Here is a 24,774-nt window from a genome sequence, read left to right on the forward strand (position 1 = left end):
CTTAATGATCAACTCAATTCTAACATCGAGAATGATGATACTTGTGGTGATAAGCCATATTTGCTAAGGGGTTCCACAATCCTCGAGTCTCGATTGTTCGTGAAACATGAGAAAACAACACTTTTCAAACAATCAAACTAGAACCATCGATCAACATTTTCTTCTCGAGAAATTCACAATGAGCTCTTCAAACACGTATCTACACAAAAACCGCGCACTAATCACTTACCAACAATAGCAACAAATCCATTCATCATTCCCATCGACTCCACCAAATCATCTGCAGATATCCTTCAACATGACTTCCCCAAACCACACCTCACCGTCCCCCACCCGGCCTTCCGCAAGCAACCCCGCAAACAACCGTTCACCCTCTACTACAGCCACATCTCTCGTCCGTCCCCCTCGCTTCTACATGCTCCGAGCCTTCACCGCTCGTCTCCTCCCTCTAGCACTCTTCACAGTCTTCCTCATCACAGGTACCGTAATCCTCATCTATTCTGTCGTAGACAAACGCGTCATACCTTCGAATTTCATCGCGGGCTCGTATATAACCATCGGTGTTATTATTATTCTATGGTGTCTATCACGCTTCATACTTTTCTTAAGAGAAAGTTTCGGGGAGCTAGTAGTTGATGAAGCGGAGGCTGGGCTACAGGGAGTTAATAGATTACATGTAAGAGGATTGTGGGGAAAAGAAGAGGGGAGAGTCAAGAAGTGTCTGAGATGGTTGATGGAGACGCCAAGGAGTGATGGGTCGAAATCTCCGGTTGGTGAATTTGATGTTGAAAACCACAGTTCACGAAACCGTCGAGAAGTTGAAAGACAAGAACCGCAACTCGCAGATGAGGGAGTCGAATTAAGAGATTTTGGGATTCATGGCCAAGACTCTCGGATAGCTTCATCGGGACTTGCACTTCCATCTCTCGAACGTCTCTCCAACGTATCAGCTCATTTATCCAAGCCCCAAAACCATCCAAATGATCCAAATACCCGAAGTCCAGTACAGCCACGTGCAACTTCTCACCAACAACTCCCAAGCCAAACCCAAAGAACTCCCGCTCCCGCTCCCGCTCCCGCTCCCCCTCCCCCTCCCCAAGAAACCAAAAACCATCGAGTTCCAACCACAAATCCCACAATCAACACATCCCACGACAGATTAACAGTACACCACTCCTCGCCCCCAAAGTCTCCCCAACCCATCTCATACACAAACGACGAATCACGAGATGTGACATCTCAGACTCGCTTAGCACCCCATATTTTACCATTATCTCTACAGATTAATCCCAGCTCTATAAACTCGATCGCTCGGGCTCGTCCGTCGAAAATAACAAGACCGCTTACGCAGAGTTCGTGAGATTTGTGTGGGGTTTGGTTCGCACTCCCTTTGAGATCGGCTTGGTTGTTGTATCTGGGGATTGCGCAGCAGATGAGTGGATAGGTAGGTAGGTAGGTGTCACAACCTCTCGCATTTATCTACATTTTCCCTACTACATCATTCCATCCTATCTATCTCCACCCATCACCCATCCCCTACCCTCACCCCATCAACTACAACTACACCCACACTACCCACACTTATCCCCTTTCCTTTACTCTATTCACTCAAAACTCTCCACTCCATCTACACATATCCACACTCACAACCTTTCAACCTTTCAACCTCCCATCCTCCCATCCTCCCATCCTCCCATCCTCCCATCACTATCATACGAGAAGAAAAAAAAAGAAAGCCTTCGCTTCTCCGCATTCCTCAACCCAACTTGGAACTCCCCATCTCACTATCTACTTTCAACTCTCCACTCCAGCCCGCCTGTAGCAAACTCCAGAAGCCACACATCTTCAATTCCAAATCTCAATCTCATTCTCAATCACAATCACGAAATGATTCAAAAAATGAAAATAATCATCATCACATATATTCATATAATTAGGTACCTAGTTAAACAATCAACTAACTAACTAAAATACCCTACCTAGCATTGTTAGTTTTAGCACCTACCACATATCCAGCCCAGCTTAGGTAGATAGACAAGTAGATAGATAGATCTCTAGCCTCACCATAAAATCCCCCACAATGAAAAACCCAGACGTAACTTTATTCAACTCTTTTTTATCCAAATTTCAAGGACATATACTCCAATTATCTGGATATCTTCACTATAAGAACCAAGAATAAGAATAAAAGAGAAATATAATATCTCCACTCCAGCATCAGTACCTCTCACACACCCCCATCTCGTCCCATCCCATCTCATCTTTACTCCCAAATCCATCATTCTTCATTCTTTACACACAAACACAAACACAAACATAAATACATACCTACCCGGGGCCTACCTAAATATCTAAACCCCTCAAGCCACAACATGAAATCTGCAAACCGCACACCTATATACTTTAAATCAATTCTAGACTTTATATATAGATCCCGATCCCGATCCCGATCCCGTGACCTGTATTACATGGGTACATACTTAGGTATCTGAACTACATCGTGAGAGGTAAAAGACGGAGTAGGGAGAGCAATGTAAATTCGAGGATTGGAGTATGTGGATATGTGGGTATAGATAGAAGTAGAAATAAGAAGACGAAACTAACAAGAGGATTTGAGTATTTGAGTCTTTAAGTAATGTGATGAATGAGATGGATGTGAATATTACTCCATGCTATTTCCAATGGATGTCATTTTCAACTCTATTTTCATTTCCATTTTCATTTCCGTCTCCATCCCACTTGAGATAGAGATGAAGCTGAAGAATGATATCGGGGGATACAGGAATATAGGCATTCTTAGGCAATCGAACGTACCTTGTTAATAGATTGCTCCATCAGCCCGCTCAAACGGATCATATTCACACATGCAGTAAGAGTTCCAAGCCAGCATTGCATCAGAAATCTAGAATATATTTATTCTTTTACATCGATAAATATCGCTCACTCAGAGTGCAAACACAAAGTTCCACAAACCATTCTGTAGTATCAATCTCTGTCGCGAGTATCAACTCCTTCTGTGAACCGTATGCGCAGAGATATAATCCTCACTTGTTTCCCAGTTCTCCTCTTCCACAACCTGACGCCCTTTGTACCGTCAGATTCCAATACGCCAAGCTTTAAATCTTTCCAATTCCGTACCCTAAATACTCCACCACTTATAGCCATATGCGCATACTCAAAGAATTTCCAGACCAAAAGAGTGATAATAAGAATTACCCAAACTTAAACAAGTGTAGGCTTCTCCTCACCGAACCCTGCATACCCCATCTTGATATCACCGCCAACAACTGGTAAAACTTCGTCCCTTCCGTTTCTCCCACCATTCATCGTTTTTTCATCCTGTGGAGTATTTGTCTCCCTTTCTTCCCTTTTCTTTCTCCCTAATTTTTCGCACCATTCTTCTGCACTGACTATTGTTCCGTCCAAGACTCCTGATACTTGAGTCATCATATCCAAGCCCTCTTTTGCCAATACCATGACTCTTTGTGCGCCTTCCTTGGCATCACTGTCTCCATCCCGATGACTTCTACTCTCACCATTTGAAACGGAATTTGCGATTTGAAATCGTCGTGGCAAAGAGGTCAAGTGCTTGCGTACGAGATCTCTTGCATTTTCGGGAAGAGCACCACCAGCATATTTAGAGACAATATCTACCACCTCTTTCAAAGTCTTCAAGACATCCTTATTCAACTGCGCAATCTTTGCAGTCAAGGCTGAGCGCTGATCATCTGTGTGAAGCACTATTTGACGTTGATTATTGTCAGCTCCCTTTTCGGAGTAGGGGGTGTCAGCAATGGTGCCAGAATTGTCATATTGTTCCAAGACTGCTTTCAATGCCACAATTAGTTTCCCTATGTGCTCATTTGCCCAACGAATCCAACTGAGGCAGTATTTCAGACTTCGGAGCGACTCTTCCGACATTGCGACACTGAGTCCCGAGGTCGAAAGGACGAGACGGGATTGCCAGGAGCTCCCAGGAGATGCAGATTCTTCAGATCCTCGGTTTGATGGTACTAATGCTTGCTGTGAAGCTTCATAGCTAGGACTACGTTGATCATCATATGCAGGAAGGCTGTCTGTTGTAGAAGCCTGGCTAGGCCGACGGCGGCGCTGTTGATCAGATTGTATTTCAAACTGCATAGGCTGACCTTCGAGGTCGGCCGGAGAGGACGTATTGACTTTCCGTCGCTTATGAGAAGGGGAATCGGATTCGGTATCGGACGGTCCATGATGGCTCGGCCGGCGACCACCAAGGAACCAACGCACACCCCCTTCAACTCCAGTAATACGGTTGACAGAATTAATTGTATTGACAACCGGAGTAATCCTTCTTTCCACGTATTCTGCACTAGACTTAAAACGTGGACTATAGTTTTTGGAAGCCGAGTATGCGGATAGTGAACCGCCTATCGCATTGCCAATGAGGGGGTGGGATGTGGTGAGAAGTGAGAGGAGGGGTTCTGGTTGTGTAGAACCACCTTGTCGAAACCGAGGGGAGTTTGAAGAGGGAGCAGTACGCTGACGGGGGGAAGACTGTATGAAATCTGCAGCAAAATTAGTATAAAATTCCCCCAAGATCTCTTTGCAAATCATACCGGCGCGAAGATCTCCCAATGCTTCGGCAGCAAGTCGCACATCAGGATCGTCTATAGATAGTACACTTCCACCCCTCCTTGCTCTGTTGTCTGATAAATCTAAGTCCATCCCGTTTGGCGAATCTGTACTTCTTCTAGTCGTTGTTTTAGGAGATAGCTGTGAGGGGCCCGGCTGATAATATGCGGTTAGAGGATTTGAAGACGGCCATGTCAATGGTACTTCTGCGACTGGATCTTGCCGATATTTTGGTTCTGTAGACATTGGAGGTAGAGGGGGCAAGACTCGTTCATGATGAATCGGTGGGGGGTCTGCTGTGGGTACAGAAGGCAAACTTATGGTTTGAGGGTCGTGAGATGCGTAGGATGGGGGGCATTCCCTTAACATGTGATCGTGTTCCATTTCGATATCAAACGCCGACGGCTGTATGAAAATGGTTGAAAATTGATTGTACGTGATGAGACTGGACTATTAACACTTGGCATATGTGTACCGCTGAAAAAAGAAGAAAATTTGCCGTGATTCCAAAGGGTTTGTACTCGTTGAATTGGTGAATATTCTGGGAATTTTTTTGCTTGTGATACGATGATCTTCCAATATTGTAAGAGAGTGAGGTGAGTACTTTGATAGAAATAAATCAAACAAAATGATATCCTCGAACTCGAATGATAACAGAACTCCAAAGTCAATCGAATGGTCTCTCCTCTTTTTCTCTTTCTTTCTCTTTTCTCCCCTTTCTCTTTAGTCGTATATGAACCCAGATTTACATGGCGCAAAACAATCGTGTGAAGTTCGGGGATGATGTAGGTATTCGTAGAAAAAGCATTCACATGTGACCATCTTGATTGCTTTGGCTGGTTCGGTAAATGCGAATTCATGGTGGGGTGTGGGAATTGATATGATGTGTGTCTCTATAAAGACTGAAATTTTGATGTTTTCCTAAGGTTAGAGGTCAAACGAATGCCGGATGGTCTTTCTGATATATATATATATATATATATATATAATACATGGCAAACATCTCAGCGGATGGCATTGGCATTGAAGACGTTCTGGATCAAAGAATACATATCATCATTGGTTTCATGAGATTATCATAATGGGAAACGAATGTACTCTTCCCGCATTCCGCAAGTCATCTCATACTGCGGTTGTTTGCCATGTGCATGTCGCATGGAATACACTCAGCCAAGTATCATCAATAACTTCAATCAACAGCATATATCACACACAAATGAACCACGATTGAACATGGTTGAAATCGCCATCATGGCTCTTGAATTTTGTATTGTATCTTGCCATAAAACAACCACTTCTCCTTCAACTTCATATGTATGGTCCCTCTGACGCCGCCCAGGCAACCTGTTGTCCAAAAAGACAATGCCCGGCCAGCTCTTATGGTACCGTTGGTATTGGTCTCCGCGCCGCGAAATCGCTAACTACATCAATGGGAAACAAGATGAGGATCAACAGAATGTTGATCCAAGTTATATTTATGTGATTGAGTTGCACTGTCTAAAAGGGCGCGTTGAAGAAAGAAGAAGAAGTTTTTCTCCAAACTGAAAGATATTTAAGCTTCGAAGATTCTGCCGTTTCAAACTAGTACATTTTAAGTTTAGTCCCGTCCTTAGTAAGGGAAACCGATGTTGACCGCCGAGCCTCACTAGTTTGGGACCTGGAGATCCATCAAGCTGAAGGGGGAAGCTTGAACGTGGGGCTATTATTACTATTATTCAAGTGAACAACATCTACAAGGCAACTAATCCATCAATTCCAATTCTAAATATCAAGAGGAATTCATACCAAATTCACGAATGATAACAAATTCTTTGAAGATATAATACAAGCCAACTTGGCACATACTCTCCGTCCTTCAATACTACCGTCCCCTTTCTTTCTTTGATTATCTGGCAAATATGGCATCTGCTGTCTTCTTTCTCGATTTAAAGGGCAAGGTATAAACAATACTTTATGTAGTGACTTTACTTCTGAATCACGTTGACGCAATACTACAGACTCTTCTTGCCCGAAATTATAGAGGAGATATTCCCATGTCCGCGGTTGAAAAGTTTCCAATACTTTTGAGTGAAGCCGAAGAAGAGAGTTCCGCAGTTCCACCATGTTTCTCAGATGAAGGAATAAATGTATATCATCACCCCTTTCTATTTGCGATCGCAGCTTTTAACTTGTACCAAGTATCTATACATCCGCCATAATAACCTCTACCTCCTAGCCCTCACCAAACGCAATACAAATGCCGCCGAAATCCTCCTTTTTCTACACAAAATAGTTGAAGTCTTCACGGAATATTTTAAAGAACTTGAAGAAGAATCCATCCGAGATAACTTTGTCATTATTTATGAACTCTTGGACGAAATGATGGACTTTGGATATCCACAAACCACCGAATCGAAAATCCTTCAAGAATACATCACACAAGAATCACATAAATTAGAGATCCAAGCCCGTCCACCTATAGCAGTTACGAACGCAGTATCATGGAGATCGGAAGGAATCAGGTACAGGAAGAACGAAGTTTTCCTTGATGTGGTTGAATCTCTCAATTTGCTGGTATCGTCGAACGGAAACGTATTGAGGTCCGAGATTTTGGGTGCCATAAAGATGAAGTGTTACCTGTCTGGTATGCCAGAATTGCGATTAGGTCTTAACGATAAAGTAATGTTTGAAACAACGGGACGCGCAACTCGAGGAAAAGCGATCGAGATGGAAGATGTGAAGTTCCATCAATGTGTCCGTCTTTCACGATTCGAAAACGACAGAACTATCTCCTTTATTCCACCCGATGGAGAATTCGAATTAATGTCATACCGTCTAAATACTCAAGTCAAACCATTGATCTGGGTTGAATGTATCGTGGAATCGCATTCTGGATCAAGAATCGAATATATGCTGAAAGCAAAAGCGCAATTCAAACGTCGCAGCACGGCCAACAACGTCGAGATCACAGTTCCAGTTCCAGAAGATGCCGATTCCCCACGTTTCCGCACAAATATTGGATCCGTACATTACGCACCAGAAAAGTCGGCGATAGTATGGAAAATCAAACAATTTGGAGGCAGTAAAGAATTCCTTATGAGAGCAGAGTTAGGATTGCCGAGTGTGAAGGGTGATGATGAACATGGAGGTGGAATGACTGGAGGATTTGGCGGAAGTATGGGTGGTGTTGGAGGTAAAGGGGCAAAGAGACCAATCAGTGTGAAATTTGAGATCCCTTATTTTACGACAAGTGGTATTCAAGTCAGGTACCTGAAGATCATTGAGCCGAAGGTTAGTCCTCATTTCACAAATCTTGTCCAATTTTTTGTCTAACATTTTCGATAGTTACAATATCCATCCCTTCCCTGGGTTCGCTACATCACCCAATCAGGAGATATAGCAGTCAGACTTCCTGATGTAAGCTAAGACTGCTGAGATTATGATTGCATCGATTTATTTCCAACTGAAAAACATCCTCGGAATGAAAAAGATAAGTAGATAGATTGGGAGGTAGGGAGGAGTGTAGCAATTCTGCATTATCAGGCGCCAGTACTATGGTCCGGGATTGGACTTGTTATTGATGAGATAAATACTACTTTTTTCGCCATATCTTGGCCCGATCCAATCTTGATAATTTTATGAGCTTTCTTTATTACTTTTTGCATAACAGTCAAGGCTACTAAAATGCTTGTTAGAATCATGCTGAAATTGTTGTTCGTTGCATCCATGTGTACCATTTCATTGATGCGTAGGTGGGGAATATGATGTAAAGCGGTCTCTACATGCCAGTGACATGATTCAACAAGTATGTGAGTTGCAGACTTACGATGTTTCAAGAAAATATTTTGTCATTTGAAGGTAATGCGATTAGTAGTTTCCTAATAAGATTGATTACTCGGTTAAGTACTCGGGTATTTGAGTTTTAATTTGAAGTTTGTGATGTAATGGAATTTGCTGGTAGTTGTGTGTGTGTGTGTCCACGAGTGTGAGTGTGTGTGTATGTGTGTATCTTGGGCTTGTGGTTTTTGATAGGTTTTCGGTTTGGGGAGGAGGGGGAGGGGATTGGGACTGGGGTTGAGAGTGGTTTGTTGAGATTTAAGAGGTAAAGAAGTAGAGGGGATTATTGGATTTTTGTTTTATTTTATTTCTGAAATGTAGTGGTATAGACTTGAGATTGAAATTGAAATTTGGAATATAATACAGGTTCTAGGAATCATGTATATTCTCTTACATGTCTTCCCCCAAAATCCTTTTCATGTTCAGTCACTGAAGCTATGGGATCTTGGTATATCGAAAAAACGCCGTTTTAAGTTTCAAAATAGGCTTCTTCTTGTGTTTGATTCCTCGGAGCTGTGGATTGGGATTTGGGTATACGATGGAGGTTTTGGGGATTATGTATGTCTTTTAGAATTGTCTTGAGAGAATAACTGGATATTGGTTGGTAGAAGAGTTGCTCAGAGTTTGTAAATTTCCAGATTGTGGGTTTGCATCTTGGTAGGAGGATTATGTGTAGAAGGAGGAAGTGTTCGAGAGGGTGTGTGAGAGTGATTAACTGATTTCTCTTGTAATCTTACTTTTGGAGTTGGGGCTTGTTATTGAGGATTTTGAATAATTGTGGTATGTATAGTATATATTTATCTTTTTGGAATCATTCGGTATTATTCGGTATGGGTATATAAATGGCAAAGTCGATTTGTTTTATCACATAATTTCCTGGGCTAGAACTCGACATCGAGGATGATCAATGACTGTTATATATATATATATATATACACTCGGAATTATTCGAGATACTATTAGTGAGTAATAAACCCATGGTTTTTATAGAACTTTTGACTCGAATTTGTTGTTGAGAATACAGAATGACTGCTATATATATCTACCTATTTACAATCATTTGATATATTATATATGAATGATTAAACCATTTTTTTATTAAAATTTTCTTGAGCTAGAACTGGTCATCGAGAATTATAAATAACTGTTATACATAGATACTCAGAATCATTCGAGATACTATTGGTGAGTGGTAAACATATGGCTTTTGCATGGTTTTTTGACTATAACTCGTCATCAAGGATATAGAATCATTTGGCATACTATATATAGATAGCAAAGCCAAGATTCTCATACATTTTTTGGCCAGAAACCGTCATCGAGAATCATAAATGACTGTTATGCATACTTGGAATCATTCGAGGCGCTTGATACATCTCCCCATCCCATGTTTTCCACGTTTTTCTCGGCCAATCCTAGTCATAAATCCCTCAAAATGACTTCTCACTCATACAAATATGTACTATATTTAATGCTCACGTCTATGAATTTTGGCAGCTCATAAAGCGATCAGCGCTTTACATTTCTCCCCATCCAATGTTTTCCACGTTTTTCTCGCGCAATTCCAGTCATAACCACCTCAAAATGACTTCTCACTCATACAAATACTATATTATACACTCATGCGTATGCGTTTTTGAGAGCTCTTGGAGCGATCAGAAAAGACATAAATAGTTTCGATACACCCCTCGTTTCGTAGACTTTCTTTGGAGCATCAAGACCATTTCGACCAAACTTCGCATAATAAAACATTTTCAAGAATCGCAATTTCTTTTTGATAGCCCTACGCATTTTCAGATCTCACGAATATTCAACAAATCTCAACAAGCTTCGATATTCTTTTATTCTTCTTACGATAATTGAAGGATATACTACACACTATGGATCCACTTTCCGGAAATACTGCCAGAAAAGGAAAAGGAAAGGTATTACGAGGAAGTAGTTCCGCGACCGGAAATACTAGGGAAATAGAGGAGGCGGAGAGTCAAGTGCCAACAGTGGACGGAATCCAGATCGACCACTTGATCGGTCCTCCAATCTTGCATCAAATCCATCTGCGGAGCAAGCGGGAGGACATTGGCAATGCCAACTACCCTTACCAGCTTCCCTAAATATGTTTAGTGTTCGTATCTTCTTTTCCTCCTTTCCTGCTCAATAAACTGTTTCTAACACTCTTCATATAGTGCGACAACTGGAATGAACCAAACGCAGTAACATGTGAAGCCGCGGAGGAAAACCCGTTCAAGCCCATCGACCCAACGAACCCGAGAAAAAACCAAGGATGCGGTAGACAAAAGCTCGATGGATTTTGGACACTGGCGACTCACGTCGATAGATAAATCTCTATTATAGAAAGATACATCAGATTCCTGAAATCGACTGGGTTGTCTTGAAAGATGGTATGCGTGTTCGCGGCAAAGAGGAGAGATAAAAAGCCGGGGTTTCATCAACGTATTCGATCGTTGACTTTTCGATACCTGGTTTTCCCTTCAGCCCACAGTCATCTTTCGAATATGATCTGCACCGTCATGCGCATTCCCCAAATTCGAGTTACACTGGCCATCTAAGTTGCTATCCAGTCGCGATTCAAACAACCGATCAACCCCAGTACCAACAACTTACCTCGTTCTCTTCCCGTTTCCTATGTCAACCGGATGGTTTTTTTCCAGCTCGATTTCTTTACAACGATTTTTTTCTTCGATACTTTCTTAACACGCACCAGTTCTCTTCCACCACAATGCCACTTCAACAAAGACTGGGCTACATTCAGTTACAACAATTTTTTTTTCTACATTTTCTAGTTTTATTATCCTCGCATGGTTTTGACGGCGGTCCTTTAAACGCATCCATTCATTTTTTTCGAACATCGATCTCGATCTTTTCTTTTCCTTTTTTGGCTGGATGTTGAATTTCAGATACCAAACTCAATTCTCTTTTCCTTTCTCGAATCTTCGACCTCGCTTACATGGTCTCGATATTAGGGGGTGAATTGCAGCTCGAATTGGAGTTTCAGAACTGGGTCTACGGGACATTCCTTCGTTTTCTCTGTTTTTGCATGGTTTTTTTCAACTGCACAATCAGTCGAGATGGTATTTCGATTTTCATATTAATCTAGGTGCTTAGGCGTATAAACTGGCTTCTGAAATAGTCATTCAATGTATATGGAGGGAGTTATTGTAGCGAATGTGGGAACTTAACTTTACTTCTATTTGTGAACTGCGAATCGAAGCATTAGATACTTCAATTGAAATAGAAATACATATACATCATTATAATTCCGTCTCGCTAATATAAGATTCCCGTGACTTTGTAGATTGATAGATAGGGAATTACTTAAGGAGAGAGTTCGAGTGGTAAGCGATGATTAGTCATCTGACATATTATTGATTAGGTACCTACCTAGGTAGTTTGAGTAAGTTATCATAATACTCGTTGCCTAATTTTTCCCCTATTTTGATTGTTGGTACATTTCACTCCATGATAGTCCAAGTATTACTGCTGTTCTCGCTCAGTTTAGTGACACCAGCCTCAATATTAACTCGCAGCTCTCCTCATTTCAACATCTAAGAGACTTACCACCATGTTTAGTTATTTTTGCCTTCAATGCTTGCAATCGAAGGGCAGTTGTCGGCCACTTAAACTACTGGAGCATGATTGATAGACTCTCGTCAATCGACTGTCTCGCTGTGTAACATCGGTACATGCACGCTTAATCTTTCACGTAATATCTTGGAGTAAAACACAATCGGTCTGTTTGCACAAGTCCAAATCCTGCCAATAATACTTCTGAGCATAAAGTGAATGCTCGACTAACCGCACCATGTAGGTTGAAGCTGACGCCAAGCGAGAGATTATGCGAGCGATGGCGTAATGGGCAAAATTCGAGAACTCCTTTTTGTGTTCAGTGTTCGGCTTTTTCTGTTCTCGGATTTAACCGTCCACAAATAAGATCGGATATATTGAGGATCCTTCTGATTCAGTTGAGCGCTGATTTAGCCTGATGATGTTGTCGATTGCCACGACGACACGTGTTATCCACGTGATAAATTCCAACGTGTATTACTCGTGTGCATGCTTTTTAGTTTTCCTACGATATTGATGTCATCTTTTGTTGGCCTAGGCCAGACCATCTCTGTAATACATGTCATCCCTCTCTCTCCAATTATCTGTCTTTCTTATCTCGAGCTGCACGGGTTTCTGTGCACACCAAATCATCAAAATTTGAGAGCATGCTTGTTTGTGTACAATAGATAACCGCAGTCCGTTTCAAACAGAATATAGCTCAAACACAGAATCAGTTATCAGCCGCCAATAAATAATTCTATTCAAGTTGGTTAATTGCTTTGGTGAGCACAGGATTTCTTCAGCTCTTGTCTCAACAGCTTGCTATCATGTCCTTGATCTACCCTACGCTCGGACCCAATTTGCAGCTGAAGATATAAAGTTCCCCGCGTTGCCAGAAACAGTTCGGTTTTCCACCATTAACCTGCCAGGATCTGTGGATTAGGGTGCGGTACTTGTACATCCAATTGATTATCTTCACGAGAAGGTTTAACCGGCATAAAATGACTCGACGAAAAGGGCTGAGGAGACAGGAGAGGATTTGTCTTGACAGAAAGTTTGACTCAAGGTAGTTCAGGACTGTCGCCACCGCTTCTTTCTCATAATTCGACCTGGCTACTACGAGGTATATACAGAGTACAATTTGATCATACTACATTAATGGCATTCCTACGCATTCCACGCGGCATGAATATCTACCAAGAGATTACCTATCTTGAATTCGTGTGTAATCGAATCCATCCTGGGAGATAAACCTTATCACATCATGATAACCGTACAGGCCCAATGAAATTCCACCATAGAATCACTATCGCCTACCTCAGAAAGGTACAATAAATGCAGGAAATTGCTTCTGCATTGGTTCTAACTTATCCTAAAGGCTGGTCATACCGGGTGCTTGGTATAGTCGTCCCTATGTCTCATAACCCCCGCAGATGTCTCCCAATCAATTACGGAGCCCTCGACGGAGAATTTATATATCGCGCATGAACCCATCTTAACAAGATCCGGTCACTCTTTCGTATTTTATACTAAATAGTGAATCTCTTGACCTAGAAATATCAGGTACTGAGGGTTCTAAGTACCTCCCGCGACAATGAATACGACAATGATTGACGAGGAGAAGAAAACCTCGTCGACAACCTCTCCACCGGACTCAAATGAGTTGGATAATCTCGAAGCTCTTGGATACACTGAAGAGCTTCAACGGAATCGATCATTGTTTACTCTTCTTTTTCAATCGCTTGCAATCGCAGCAATACCTTATGGAGAAGGCGGGCCGCTGATTAGTGCTATATATGGAGGAGGTCAGCTTTCCATATTTGTTGGCTGGATCGTCGTTCTTATTCTAGATGAATGTGTGGCTTTATCATTGAGTGAACTTGCCTCGAGGTATCCAACCTCCGCTGGACCTTATTATTGGTCTTTCCAGGTGAGGAAGTGTTTGATTATTCTTGATCCTCCGATCTGGTTTTGTGGACGTTGATGAAGTGATATCTACCAAAAATTTACTGATCGAAATGGAAATATATTTCTTGACCATGGCTAATTCTTGATGATTGTAGGTAGCAAAGAGACACAAGACTATACTCTCATTCATCACAGGTTGGGTATGGCTTATTGGAAACTGGACAATAACGTTATCCGTCAACTTCGGATTTGCGTCGCTGATATCTGCAACTGTTGCCATGTATCATCCAGATTTTGTTGCATCTAGCTGGCAGCTTACCCTCATCTTCTATGCCATTTGTCTCATCACATTAGTAATATGCACATTTGGCAACCGATTCCTACCTATGGTTGATACAATATGCGCTGCTTGGACAGCCATTAGTATCCTCATCATTCTCATCGCTCTTTCAGTCTCAGCCAAGGAAGGTCGACATAGTGCTAGTTATTCTCTTGGAAATTACGATACCTCTTTCGCTGGATGGGGAGGCTTCACTTTCTTCATCGGTCTTCTACCAGCCGCGTATACCTTCTCTGCAATTGGCATGATCTCCTCAATGGCAGAAGAGGTTTCCAACCCCACAATCAAAGTCCCAAAAGCAATAGCACTATGCGTGCCTGTTGGTGGAATAGCTGGTCTGTTCTTTATCATCCCGATCTGTGTGACGATGCCACCGCTCGCTGACGTAATTGGTGCACCCAATGGTCAAGCAATCCCGTACATCTTTCATAGGGTCATGGGCTCTCCCGGAGGTGGTCTAGGTCTTACATTTTTGGTACTTGGTATCACTATGTTCTGCTCAATTAGCATCACAACTGCCGCATCGCGCTGCACCTGGGCATTCGCTCGTGACCAGGCAATCCCCGGCTCTAAAACTTTCTCAATTGTCAACAAGTCTTTAGGCGTACCGGTAAATGCTCTCGTATTCGTCACTATTGTTCAAATGCTCTTGGGTCTTATCAACCTCGGCAGCAGCAGTGCCTTTACTGCGTTTGTTTCAGTAGGCGTTATAGCACTTTCACTTTCGTATGCTATCCCAATTGGCTTATCATTACTATGGAATAAAAGACGAGAAGTCTCTCACGCACGGTGGAATTGCGGGCATATGATCGGAGCAACCGTAAATGTGGTGGCCTTGGTATGGATTACCTTTGAGGTGATCTTGTTCAGTATGCCCACGGCATTGCCTGTTACAAAGGTGTCGATGAATTATGCAAGCGTAGTATTAGTAGGATTCATGGCAATAGCGGCAGTTTGGTATGCTGCTTATGCTAGAAAAGGTGAGTTTTGCTTTGAGATTCGATTCTGAAATTTACTGACGGAGCATAGTATACAAGGGACCACCAGCGTCAGATGGGTTGTGAGGCTTTATCCATGACCTACACTGATTTAATCTTTATCTCTCTTTTTAGTTCTTGATTTCTTAGAACCCTCCTATGTATATAGCTAGTCGCTTTTCATATAATGTCTTAACTATATAATAAATGAGCTTTGTAGTTACTCAATAACATTGCTGATTTTCCCAAGCGAAAGTCCCCGTGTCTTCCGTATTATTCCATCTTGGATCATCATTCTGCATACTTCTCGCAATACAATACTCTCTCGCTTATTATGTTTCTATTCACTAGGAATTCGACCATGGAGTTCAGAGCTTTGTTGTCTGAAAAAATCCAGCTGAATATTCAGGAAGCTATAAAATTATTTTGTCCTTTCGACTTGTCGCTATTTCTCTCACTGAGCGTTCCAGTATTTCCTCAATTCGAATGGTTTCCAATACTCTTGCTCCAATAAGATAGCCCTGTCACAACAGATGCTTCAATTCTCGAAAAACAATGTCAGGTCGAGCCTCTCTCCCCTAATGCCGCTTGTGACAAACTAGCTAGGTGAGTAATTATTATTAAGGGTTTCATCCAAGACGAATAGGCTGACAGTGTCTGGAAGTGCTCCAAGTGATCATCATGCCAATACCGACGAGAGAGCAGAAGCAGAACCTACTCCGCAAAGTCAAGCACCAACACCAGCACCCGTACCCACAAAGCAAAAACGGAAGCAAAGGCAAAAGCAAAAATAAAAAGGACACCAGCCAACCCGCCGAAGTGCAAGAGTCAAAGAAAAACAAGGACAAGCGAGAATAGAGCCCACTCGGCAGACGTTAGCTAGTGGAGATGGATGATGGATGAGAGAAGCGTGCCAGGAAATTCAGCCAACACGGGAAAGAATCCAGAGACTGTTTATAGAGGGAGCATGCAGCGAGAGAGGAACGAAAGGAGTTGGCGGCTGGAAGAAGATGGAACAGCGAAGCGAATCGATCGAACAAGATGATGTTCAAGGGTCAGAAGCGGCCAGCGAGTGTTAAGAAAAACGTTGAAGTGAAATACTTGCATGCCTGTTTCGAGGAGTTACATGGATGGACTCTGAGTGGCATTTTGCGATGGTTGATTGGATGATTGCTCGCGTGGGTTGTTTTGCAGCTTTCCTCGAAAGGGTTGATGGGTAGTTGATTAATATACCATTTCCTTCATTTCACTCCCTACTTTGAGCGTATTTTCTAATGCAACTAACGGCTAAGATTTATATTGATATGAAACTACCCACTAAACTACAACTCAAAATTCCTCAAGCATTCTCAAGATTGAAAGTTCGAGCCACCAAACGGGCATCTCCAAATTGTTTCTCTTATCGCTGCCGTTCTGTGGCCTTCTCACAAATTTCGTCTCTTATGTATATATAGTATGAATAGTGCAAGATGCAATAGTGATGATGTCAGCGAGCTCTCGATCTTGGGAATGGTCCTGTGGGGTCATTTTTTGAAGACCGCCCCACCCACTTTGCTAAGTTCCCCATCGTGAATTATCTATGTTATCGTTCAAACAGACATGACTCTTGTTCCAATGCTTTTCTATTCTCTTCGTGCTGCAGACGTCTTGCAAGTGTGTTGAGTTCCGCTTATTTGGGTGGCAAAGTGACCTTTGCACAAGAAGTGTATCAACGGTCTCCAAGTATTGTTACCGCTGCAGTTCGTCAGCATCCCGAGGTGTTGATCCATGAAGCGGTTCGATGGGAAGTAAGTCGCTAATTGCTTCTTTGACATGTATTTTCCGCCGCCTTACGTTACTCTCCTCTTTGTGATTTTCCTCTCCTCGTATCTGGTCGAAGGAACGCAGATTCGCAATATCGTATGTGGTAGTATCATGAGAAGTCTCACTTTTACCCAAGGAGCATTGAGACGTAGCCAGACGGTCTGCCACGTTATCCAATCCCCCAGAATGTGTTCTGAGAGGCGGCGCAGATGTACGGATTTCGTGCTTCGAAAATCTTTGCGTGTGCTGTAAATAGTTTAGCCTCTAAATATTTGCCCCACTTTTACCCGCTGTCATGAAGACGACATCTCTTCCCTCGCATAAAGCATCATGTCTTCATTTTGATACCATACAACACGTTCTCAGCTCTGTAACATCTGCTATGAAGCTAAATGGTAGGTTTCCTCTGGTTTCGAAGTCGTAATCATGAGCGTGGATTTCATCTTCTCGAAAACTCCAGGCCTCATAACTGGTGGCGAAATCCCCCTTTATTATCCGATTTTTTTTTCGCTCCCGTAATTGATGATCGTTTTCGATTTTTGACATTAGGAAAACATATTGACCTTCAATGTCGAGACCGTAGCGAAGATGGCACAAGGAGTTCTCGGGCATGGGTCGAGCAGCTAGAGAACATGCAGGTGTGTTTCTTTTAGCATCTGCCATATTTGGGGAAAGTTGCCCGTAAAGCTCGATATCAAGTTATGTGTTTTTTTGGTACTGTAGAAGCTGTCTCGCACGGTAAAATTGCAGAAAGCGCCCTGATCGAAGTAAGCTCTGGAATTTGAAGATACATTGCCTCTTAATCAAAGGTGACATCAACTGCCTTGCACATCATCTAAAGGTATCTTCCCAATTGTTGTTGGATGGATTTATGTACTGCAATGGTCTTATTACATGTTCATTCTTTCAACCATGACTCCTTCCTCATTAGGCACCTGAACTGCTAGATAAGGGTGTTATCTCATATAGAGACTAGCACAAATCTCCCAACCCTTATACCGGTTTATCTGAATAACTACCAGGTGATCTGAATGGTTTGACTCGTGTGATTAGCTTTATTTATTACATCTCGAGTTTGATAGGCCGTATCGTATAACTTCCTGTGGCATATATCCATCACTCCTTCCCTTCTTTCCATGACAATGGAATTCATATCTACGCGTCGCGTGTTGTTATCGGCGAAATCTTCTGTTAGGGCATATAGGGTTTACATCTTGCTATATTACTGGTTTTCCTCTCTCGGTTAAATGACAGAAGAAGTCTAAAGAGACATTTTTAGGGACTAAGTGACAAATTCTCGTTTAAAAAAATACGCTAATTTTCGCATTTGTGAAGACGCGTCAGAGAATTGATATATCTTTCGTTTCAATTTCTGTTCCTCGATTTTCTTTTTCTCTTTCTTCTTCCTACCACTTTCACATACTCACTGCTCACTCCAAGCTCACACATTTACAATGTCTCGCTTTCACTCTTCTTCTTCCACTGGCAGTGCTCCTGGGGCTGCCAGTTCCAACTCTACAAACACGTCGGCCCCTCGCGGTCGTGGATATCAAGTTCCACAAACCTCTAACTCTCTCCATCCCCCATCCATCCATCCTCTCCACGTCCCATACGTGTGTGACCAACAAATGGAACCCTCTTTGGATCCTTCAAACATCCATCCACCATCTAACAGGCCTGGAAACCTATCTTCTTCCACAACTTCAGCCTCTACGCAGGCCAAAAAAACCAAAAAAAATTCTCCTTTGTCATTGCGTTTGATTTCTTCTTCTTCTTCTTCTTCTTCTTCTTCTTCTTCTTCTTCTTCTTCTTCTTCTTCTTCTTCTTCTGCATCTTCTGCATCTTCATCTTCTTATTATTCAGACTCCTGTGGATCTTACGAGTCGATCGATTGGTCGGCTCTTGAGATCAAACCCCATCCCATGGCCTCCAAGCGCTACAGGTCCCCCACGATGTATTCTGACTCCATCCAGGAGGAGCATACATCCTCTAACTTCAGCACCGGATCCAGCGATCACTTCCCCATCGGCTCCCCTTGCATCAATGTAGGCCGTCTACTTGATGTCAAGGCCCCTCCTCCCAGGCCTTTCGTCACTGACGATACATCGGACTCCCTGGATTACCCCATTGCCAAGGCCCCTTCTCCCAAACCCTTCGTCGCTGACGATCCATTGGATCCCTTCTTGAATCACCCCACTGCCCTTCCCTCCGGATCTGGAATCTCTACCCCTCCCCCCAAAACAAGGTATGTATTCCGTGAGGCCACCCCTAGCCCAGGCACCACCCCATCTTCCAAGGATTCCTTTTCGGCCCACCACACTGTCTCCATTTCCTCCGGATCCCCTTCCATTGCCTCTATTTCCTTGGACTCCTTCAATGGCCATTCCTGTTCCTCTTCTGTCTTAGCAGAAAATTGTTCAAATCCCCCCTCTCCTTCTCCTTCTTCTTCTTCCCCTCCCCTCCAGCTACCTGTAGTACACTTGCAGCCCCGCTTGTTCAGGTTAGCCAGACCCAAAACTTTCACCCAGCTATATCTGCAGCAGCCTCGCTGTTTCAGCCGAGCTAAACCCAAGACTTTTACCCAGCTGTGGTCAGAAATGATCCTTGAAGAGCAAGTCCTCGAATCCCGAGCCCATATCATCACACCAGTTCGACCTTTGAGTCAAAGTCCGGTGGCAACATCAGACTCTGGTTGTGAAATGGTCGCTCAATCTCCTTTGTCAGACCCCTTCTGCATATCCCGAGAGCCCAGCCCATCACCGGAGCCCATCCCATCCCCGGAGTCCATTCCACTACCGGAGCCCGTCCCATCCCCGGAGCCCATTCCCTCCCCCAGTCCCCAACCCATTCCCAGGAGAAACTTTAACAGGTTCCACGATGCACGCCCACTTTCATCCTCATTCTCATCCTCATCCGAGGATGAATCGGACACCACCGCGGATTATCCCTCCTCCCTAGACGACGACCCCTTGGATACACCGGAACCAGAAGCCACCCCATGGACCATTGCCCCAGTGCAATCCTGGATATCCCGGAATGCCTCGACCATTAAAACGGTCACCAAATGGACCCTTGTTGCAGCCGCAATCATCCTTCCAAAGATCCTTTGGAAATGGTAAATTATATCACCCCCATCCCCACTCCCCTCCCCCTATGCAAGTGAACTAACATGTGAGCCAACCACTAACCACTCCCCCCTCCCCTATGCAGTGAACTAACAAGCCAACTAACCACTAACCACTAACCCCAGCATCCCGGATTTTTTGACTGAAAAGAAATGAAAAGACACACACATGAATCACCCTGGACACCTGGACCCTTGGACAAAAACGCAAGTATCTCCCCCTCCCCCTCACTAACTACTAATCTAGGTGGCCAGAAATGATCCACGTCCTCGTCGTTCTGGCTGGAAACCCTCAAGTGAGGGGCTAACGGATCAACCCCACTCACCACTTTTGAACTTTTGGTAAGTTTTGCGCTTTTTTCGTATTCTTTTGAATCATATGCTAACTTTTTTTCTCACAATTTTTTTCCGTCGACGAATGGTTCGTGGCGATATTTTTGGTCAATCGCACCACTTTCAATCGAAGCGTTGAGAAGACTTGAACGGATCAATGAGTCAAATTATGGACATTAGAGTGTGGATTTCAAATTTTGATTGCTAGCATGGTAATCTGTCAATAGGAGGACAGGAATCCGGAATATGAAGGCTGTAGCCAGAGATAGAATATAAGCGACGATGAGAAGGGTAGCAATGGCTCAATAGGAACAATGTAATAAAAGATTAGTGAAAACACATGGAAGTCTTATGTCGAGTCTATAGAGCATGTGCAAGAGTTGCAGTTCCAGAAAATCAGTGAATACGTGACTGATAATTCAAATTAGATTCTGTTTTGTCCTTGCTTTGTTGAACTCTACTATTATGTGGGCTACTGATCTTCTAATTACACTTTCTCCCTCATCGTTGTATCCTATTGTCTCCATCTCCCCAATTTCTAGCACAGACTCCATGTTACTTCACACAATCATTTCATCATCAAACTTCTCCTTTTAATTAGACGCTTGTAATTGCCATCTATCAAGCGCTATTTAATTTATTACTAAGAGTTCATCTCAAGCTTGGGGATCCGGTTTCTTGATCAATGCCATAGTTTCCCTATTGATCATTCCCTAAATAATCAGATGGTCAATTCTTGATCAGCCATTCTGATGTTAGTCAGGAATGCTATATCATTTGTCACTAACAAGGCTCCTTCTTGTTAGAGTACTTAAATTATTATCATTGTATAAAATTACAATCGTCTAAATGAGTTGAGTGCATATCTCTATAAGTGTCTAAACTTGACGACTTCAAGCTAAAACATATAATTCTTTGATATCCATGCTAAGTACCATCAATACAGTATCTACCTATTCAACGCTGGTCAGGCGGAGCACTAAAACTATTGAACCACTCCACTATCGCCTTCGGTGCATTATCCTCAAAGATTTTCTCCATATTAGTCCATGTGTCTTCAGCATTCTCTTTCGCCCTGACAAACATCTTCTTCTCATACTCTCTCACAGCATCCGAGATCGAAGTATCCTTGTTTACGGCCGCAATAATTCCTTGCGCCAACTCTAAAGCATCTAACATTGCCGAATTAACACCCTCTCCTGCAAATGGCGTCATGAGATGTGCTGCATCTCCAACCAATGTCGCGTTGGCTTTATGCTCCCACGTGTGATCGGTAGGTAACATATGCATCTGCACAAACTGTGGGGTTTTCTCCTCCTCTAACCCTCTTTCTAGCAACTCCTTGACCCCTTTGCCAAAATCGGCAAAGATACCAGATTCTCCAAGATTTTTCTCTTTTATTTGCCCAAGGTCTAAAGAATTTAAGCCTGCATCATTGCAGTAGTTGATATCCTCGTTATGTATCGCAACATACACCCTTGCTGAATCCATCGAGCCTCTCTGACTTGAAACGAATCTCTTTCCCCCCAGCGCCCAGAAAGTTCCAGTTCCAATCATCTTGGCGATTTCTGGAAACCTCTGGGTGATATTTGGAATTGTTAACGTCATCCAATGCACACCACTAAAATATGGTTTCACGTCCGTCAAGAGTGGGCGAACTTTTGACCATGCTCCATCTGCTCCAATTACCAAATCACAAGAATGAGAATTCCCATTTTGGAACGTGATGATTTGTTGGTGGGGATTTGAAGGATTTGGAGAAACGGATTGGATTTTGCGTTCCCATTGAATGATATTTTCGGGCAGCGAAGACAAAAGCAACTCGATCAAACTATTTCTTGAGATTTCAGGTCGCTCTTCATTGTGATTGGGTGCCTCGAATTTAATATCTCCAAAACGATCACAGATGATGTGTTCTTCGCTGCATTCTACGGTGAGTGAGCTGAATGCTTGGAGAAGCCCACATTCTGCGAGTGCGCGTTGTCCTGATTTGACGTGAAGATCTAGGGATCCGGATGGGACGTTAACAAGACCTGGAGAGGGACGAGATCTGAGGTCGTAGATGGTGAAGGGTATTTTACTGCGGTGGAAGAGAGAGGCTAGGACCAGGCCGGATGGCCCTGCACCAATAATGGATATTCTTGGAAGCATGGGTGGATGATTTGAGGTTCTGAAGTATGTATCGATCTCAATTTGTGTTTGACTGTTCTTGACTGGTTTGAAAAATAATATAGATTCAGTACTTTGGTTGACTTATATATGCTCATTAACCAGGCTCGTATTTGACCTGATACGATCTCGTGCAAAGCCTTATATGAATATCTACCCATACAGTATGGCTTAAGAAGCTTCGGACTATACGAGCCATTCAATCGGTCCCGTCTGAGAAATTTAATAGCTGAAATCTTCCCCCTAGAAGATCCGCCTGGTTCAAGGCTCATTGATGCTACCGTGACGGACCCGAGAAGATTTCGGGCCCGTCTAATTCCCGAGATCGCTGACATGGGCAAGGTTATGTTGCGCTGTACACATCAGATAACTGATAGTCAATTACTATAACTGTATTAAGAGAAATCTGGAAACATATATCTACTGAGATAGATTAACATTCTCAAAACTATGAAACGTCACTATGACAGGAGTGTGTTGAGGGATACACAAGAATTACTTTGGCACCGAGTAGGGGAGACTGTCGCCCTTATAACCGCAACTATTGTAAACATCAGGAAACTTTCCAATGTTGTTTTCTAATTTCGTGAGATTTGATGCAAGAGTTTGGTGCTATTCCAATTCTTCGCCGTGTATCGTACTCCTTGAATTGTTGATTCTTGTTGATTCAAAAACTGCTGTGGAATGAATGATTGGCAGATGCTGATAAGCCCGATTGAACCTCGGTTCAGGGGTCGAGCATACAACCACCACAATAACAGTATCATCTGGAATCGAAATAATATTGAGACAATGGGCATTGCCATCCCGAATAAGTAAGTCAATTAGGATATTGATATCTCACAATAGCGATAATGACAGGAGCACCACCATTGACAGGCGTTCGCGTTCTTGAATTCGCAGGCCTAGCTCCAGGTGAACACCCCCGCATTACCCCAGATTTCATTGCATTCCCATTAACATCGATTGCAGGACCTTTCGCGGGACTTCTCTTAGCAGATTATGGAGCATCAGTCCTACGCATCGATCGTGCAGTTCCTAATCTCACCCATTCTTCCTCAATCCCTCCACCAACCCCCGATCTCCTTACCCGACATAAATCCTCCATTGCAGTCGATCTCAAAGCAAATGCTGGAGTATCCTTCGTCAAGTCTCTCGTTGCACATGCTGATATCATAATCGATCCATTCCGCCCAGGAGTTCTGGAAAAGTTGGGACTTTCACCAGATGTTCTCATCAAACTCAATCCTCGCATCATCCTTGCCCGAATGACTGGGTTTCGCCGTGATGGGAAGTACAAAGACATGGCCGGGCACGATATCAACTACATAGCAGTTTCAGGGGCATTGTCGCTGCTTGGGCGAAAGAATGAGAAGCCATTACCACCGGCGAACATACTTGGGGATTTTGCGGGAGGTGGAGCTACGTTGTTTCAGGGAATTTTACTCGCCTTGCTAGCGCGAGAGAAGAGCGGAAAGGGGCAAGTTGTAGAAGCGAATATGGTCGATGGAGCTGCATATCTTGTTACCTTTCCGAGATTGTTGATGAAGACTCCTATGTGGAATAAACCGAGAGGAGAGAACACATTGGATTCGGGAAGCCCGTACTATGATACCTATGAAACAAAGGATAGGAAATACATGGCGGTGGGTGCTCTGGAACCACAATTTTTCAGAGAGTTGGTTAAGGGGCTAGGATTGGGAGAAACTAATATCGAAGAAACGAGAATGGATAGAAGTACATGGCCAGAAATGAGGGAAACTTTCGCTAGATTATTCAAGGCCAAAACGAGATCTGAGTGGGAAACTATTTTTGATGGAACTGATGCTTGTTGTACACCTGTTCTCGATTACGATGAACTCGAACACGATCCTGCCAGAGAAGGTGATCAAAGGCCAATTGTTACACTCAGAGATACACCTTCTTTCGCAATATCCAAACATAATAGTCAGGACCCATCGATTGGCCAAGGACCTGGCGTTGAAGGGGGAAGTTACACCGGCAAGCCCTTATATCCAGGACAAGGTGGAGAGACAGCACTCGAGCAATGGCTAGGATGGAAAAGAGGGGAAGACTATGATGTAGAAAATGGTGGTTTGATTAGGAAGAAACATTCGAAATTATGATCC

General features: G+C 43.1%; 8 protein-coding genes across 8 annotated transcripts; 5 read left to right on the forward strand and 3 right to left on the reverse strand.

Annotated features, from left to right (window-relative positions):
* Positions 1 to 298: 298 nt before the first annotated feature.
* Positions 299 to 1,360, forward strand: EAF02_006016 (uncharacterized protein; the record flags this gene model as incomplete). The annotated part of the gene is made up of 1 exon (XM_038902064.1): positions 299 to 1,360. The coding sequence occupies one exon, from the start codon at positions 299 to 301 to the stop codon at positions 1,358 to 1,360; it is 1,062 nt and encodes a 353-aa protein (XP_038758281.1).
* A 1,530-nt stretch (positions 1,361 to 2,890) lies between these two features.
* On the reverse strand, positions 2,891 to 5,379 carry EAF02_006017 (uncharacterized protein). Its single transcript, XM_038902065.1, has 2 exons — positions 4,596 to 5,379; positions 2,891 to 4,544 (listed from the first exon to the last, which is right to left on the reverse strand). Exons 1-2 carry the CDS (start codon positions 4,993 to 4,995, stop codon positions 3,223 to 3,225), a joined length of 1,722 nt encoding a protein of 573 aa, XP_038758282.1. The 5' UTR covers positions 4,996 to 5,379; the 3' UTR covers positions 2,891 to 3,222.
* A 1,130-nt stretch (positions 5,380 to 6,509) lies between these two features.
* EAF02_006018 (uncharacterized protein) lies at positions 6,510 to 8,016 on the forward strand (the record flags this gene model as incomplete). Its single annotated transcript, XM_038902066.1, has 4 exons — positions 6,510 to 6,548; positions 6,609 to 6,737; positions 6,790 to 7,881; positions 7,936 to 8,016. The coding sequence occupies 4 exons, from the start codon at positions 6,510 to 6,512 to the stop codon at positions 8,014 to 8,016; spliced, it is 1,341 nt and encodes a 446-aa protein (XP_038758283.1).
* A 5,569-nt stretch (positions 8,017 to 13,585) lies between these two features.
* EAF02_006019 (uncharacterized protein) lies at positions 13,586 to 16,010 on the forward strand (the record flags this gene model as incomplete). The annotated part of the gene is made up of 5 exons (XM_038902067.1): positions 13,586 to 13,921; positions 14,055 to 15,219; positions 15,269 to 15,299; positions 15,736 to 15,822; positions 15,881 to 16,010. The coding sequence occupies 5 exons, from the start codon at positions 13,586 to 13,588 to the stop codon at positions 16,008 to 16,010; spliced, it is 1,749 nt and encodes a 582-aa protein (XP_038758284.1).
* A 934-nt stretch (positions 16,011 to 16,944) lies between these two features.
* Positions 16,945 to 17,682, reverse strand: EAF02_006020 (uncharacterized protein; the record flags this gene model as incomplete). Its single annotated transcript, XM_038902068.1, has 2 exons — positions 16,945 to 17,265; positions 17,368 to 17,682. 2 exons carry the CDS (start codon positions 17,680 to 17,682, stop codon positions 16,945 to 16,947), a joined length of 636 nt encoding a protein of 211 aa, XP_038758285.1.
* Positions 17,683 to 18,473: 791 nt separating this feature from the next.
* EAF02_006021 (uncharacterized protein) lies at positions 18,474 to 20,138 on the forward strand (the record flags this gene model as incomplete). The annotated part of the gene is made up of 1 exon (XM_038902069.1): positions 18,474 to 20,138. One exon carries the CDS (start codon positions 18,474 to 18,476, stop codon positions 20,136 to 20,138), a length of 1,665 nt encoding a protein of 554 aa, XP_038758286.1.
* A 1,295-nt stretch (positions 20,139 to 21,433) lies between these two features.
* Positions 21,434 to 22,627, reverse strand: EAF02_006022 (uncharacterized protein; the record flags this gene model as incomplete). The annotated part of the gene is made up of 1 exon (XM_038902070.1): positions 21,434 to 22,627. The coding sequence occupies one exon, from the start codon at positions 22,625 to 22,627 to the stop codon at positions 21,434 to 21,436; it is 1,194 nt and encodes a 397-aa protein (XP_038758287.1).
* Positions 22,628 to 23,499: 872 nt separating this feature from the next.
* EAF02_006023 (uncharacterized protein) lies at positions 23,500 to 24,771 on the forward strand (the record flags this gene model as incomplete). Its single annotated transcript, XM_038902071.1, has 2 exons — positions 23,500 to 23,560; positions 23,618 to 24,771. The coding sequence occupies 2 exons, from the start codon at positions 23,500 to 23,502 to the stop codon at positions 24,769 to 24,771; spliced, it is 1,215 nt and encodes a 404-aa protein (XP_038758288.1).
* Between the last annotated feature and the right edge of the window lie 3 nt (positions 24,772 to 24,774).

Source organism: Botrytis sinoallii (assembly GCF_014898435.1).
Source record: "Botrytis sinoallii strain Bc 23 chromosome Unknown BSIN_009, whole genome shotgun sequence".
Lineage (NCBI taxonomy): Eukaryota > Fungi > Ascomycota > Leotiomycetes > Helotiales > Sclerotiniaceae > Botrytis > Botrytis sinoallii.

Excerpts from the sequence above, each read along its gene's own strand:
- EAF02_006017 (XM_038902065.1), bottom strand. The coding sequence starts at position 4,995 with ATGGAACACGATCACATGTTAAGGGAATGCCCCCCATCCTACGCATCT. Across the intron at positions 4,545-4,595 it reads ATTGGGAGATCTTCGCGCCG|ATTTCATACAGTCTTCCCCC; the intron begins GTATGATTTGCA and ends ATTTTGCTGCAG.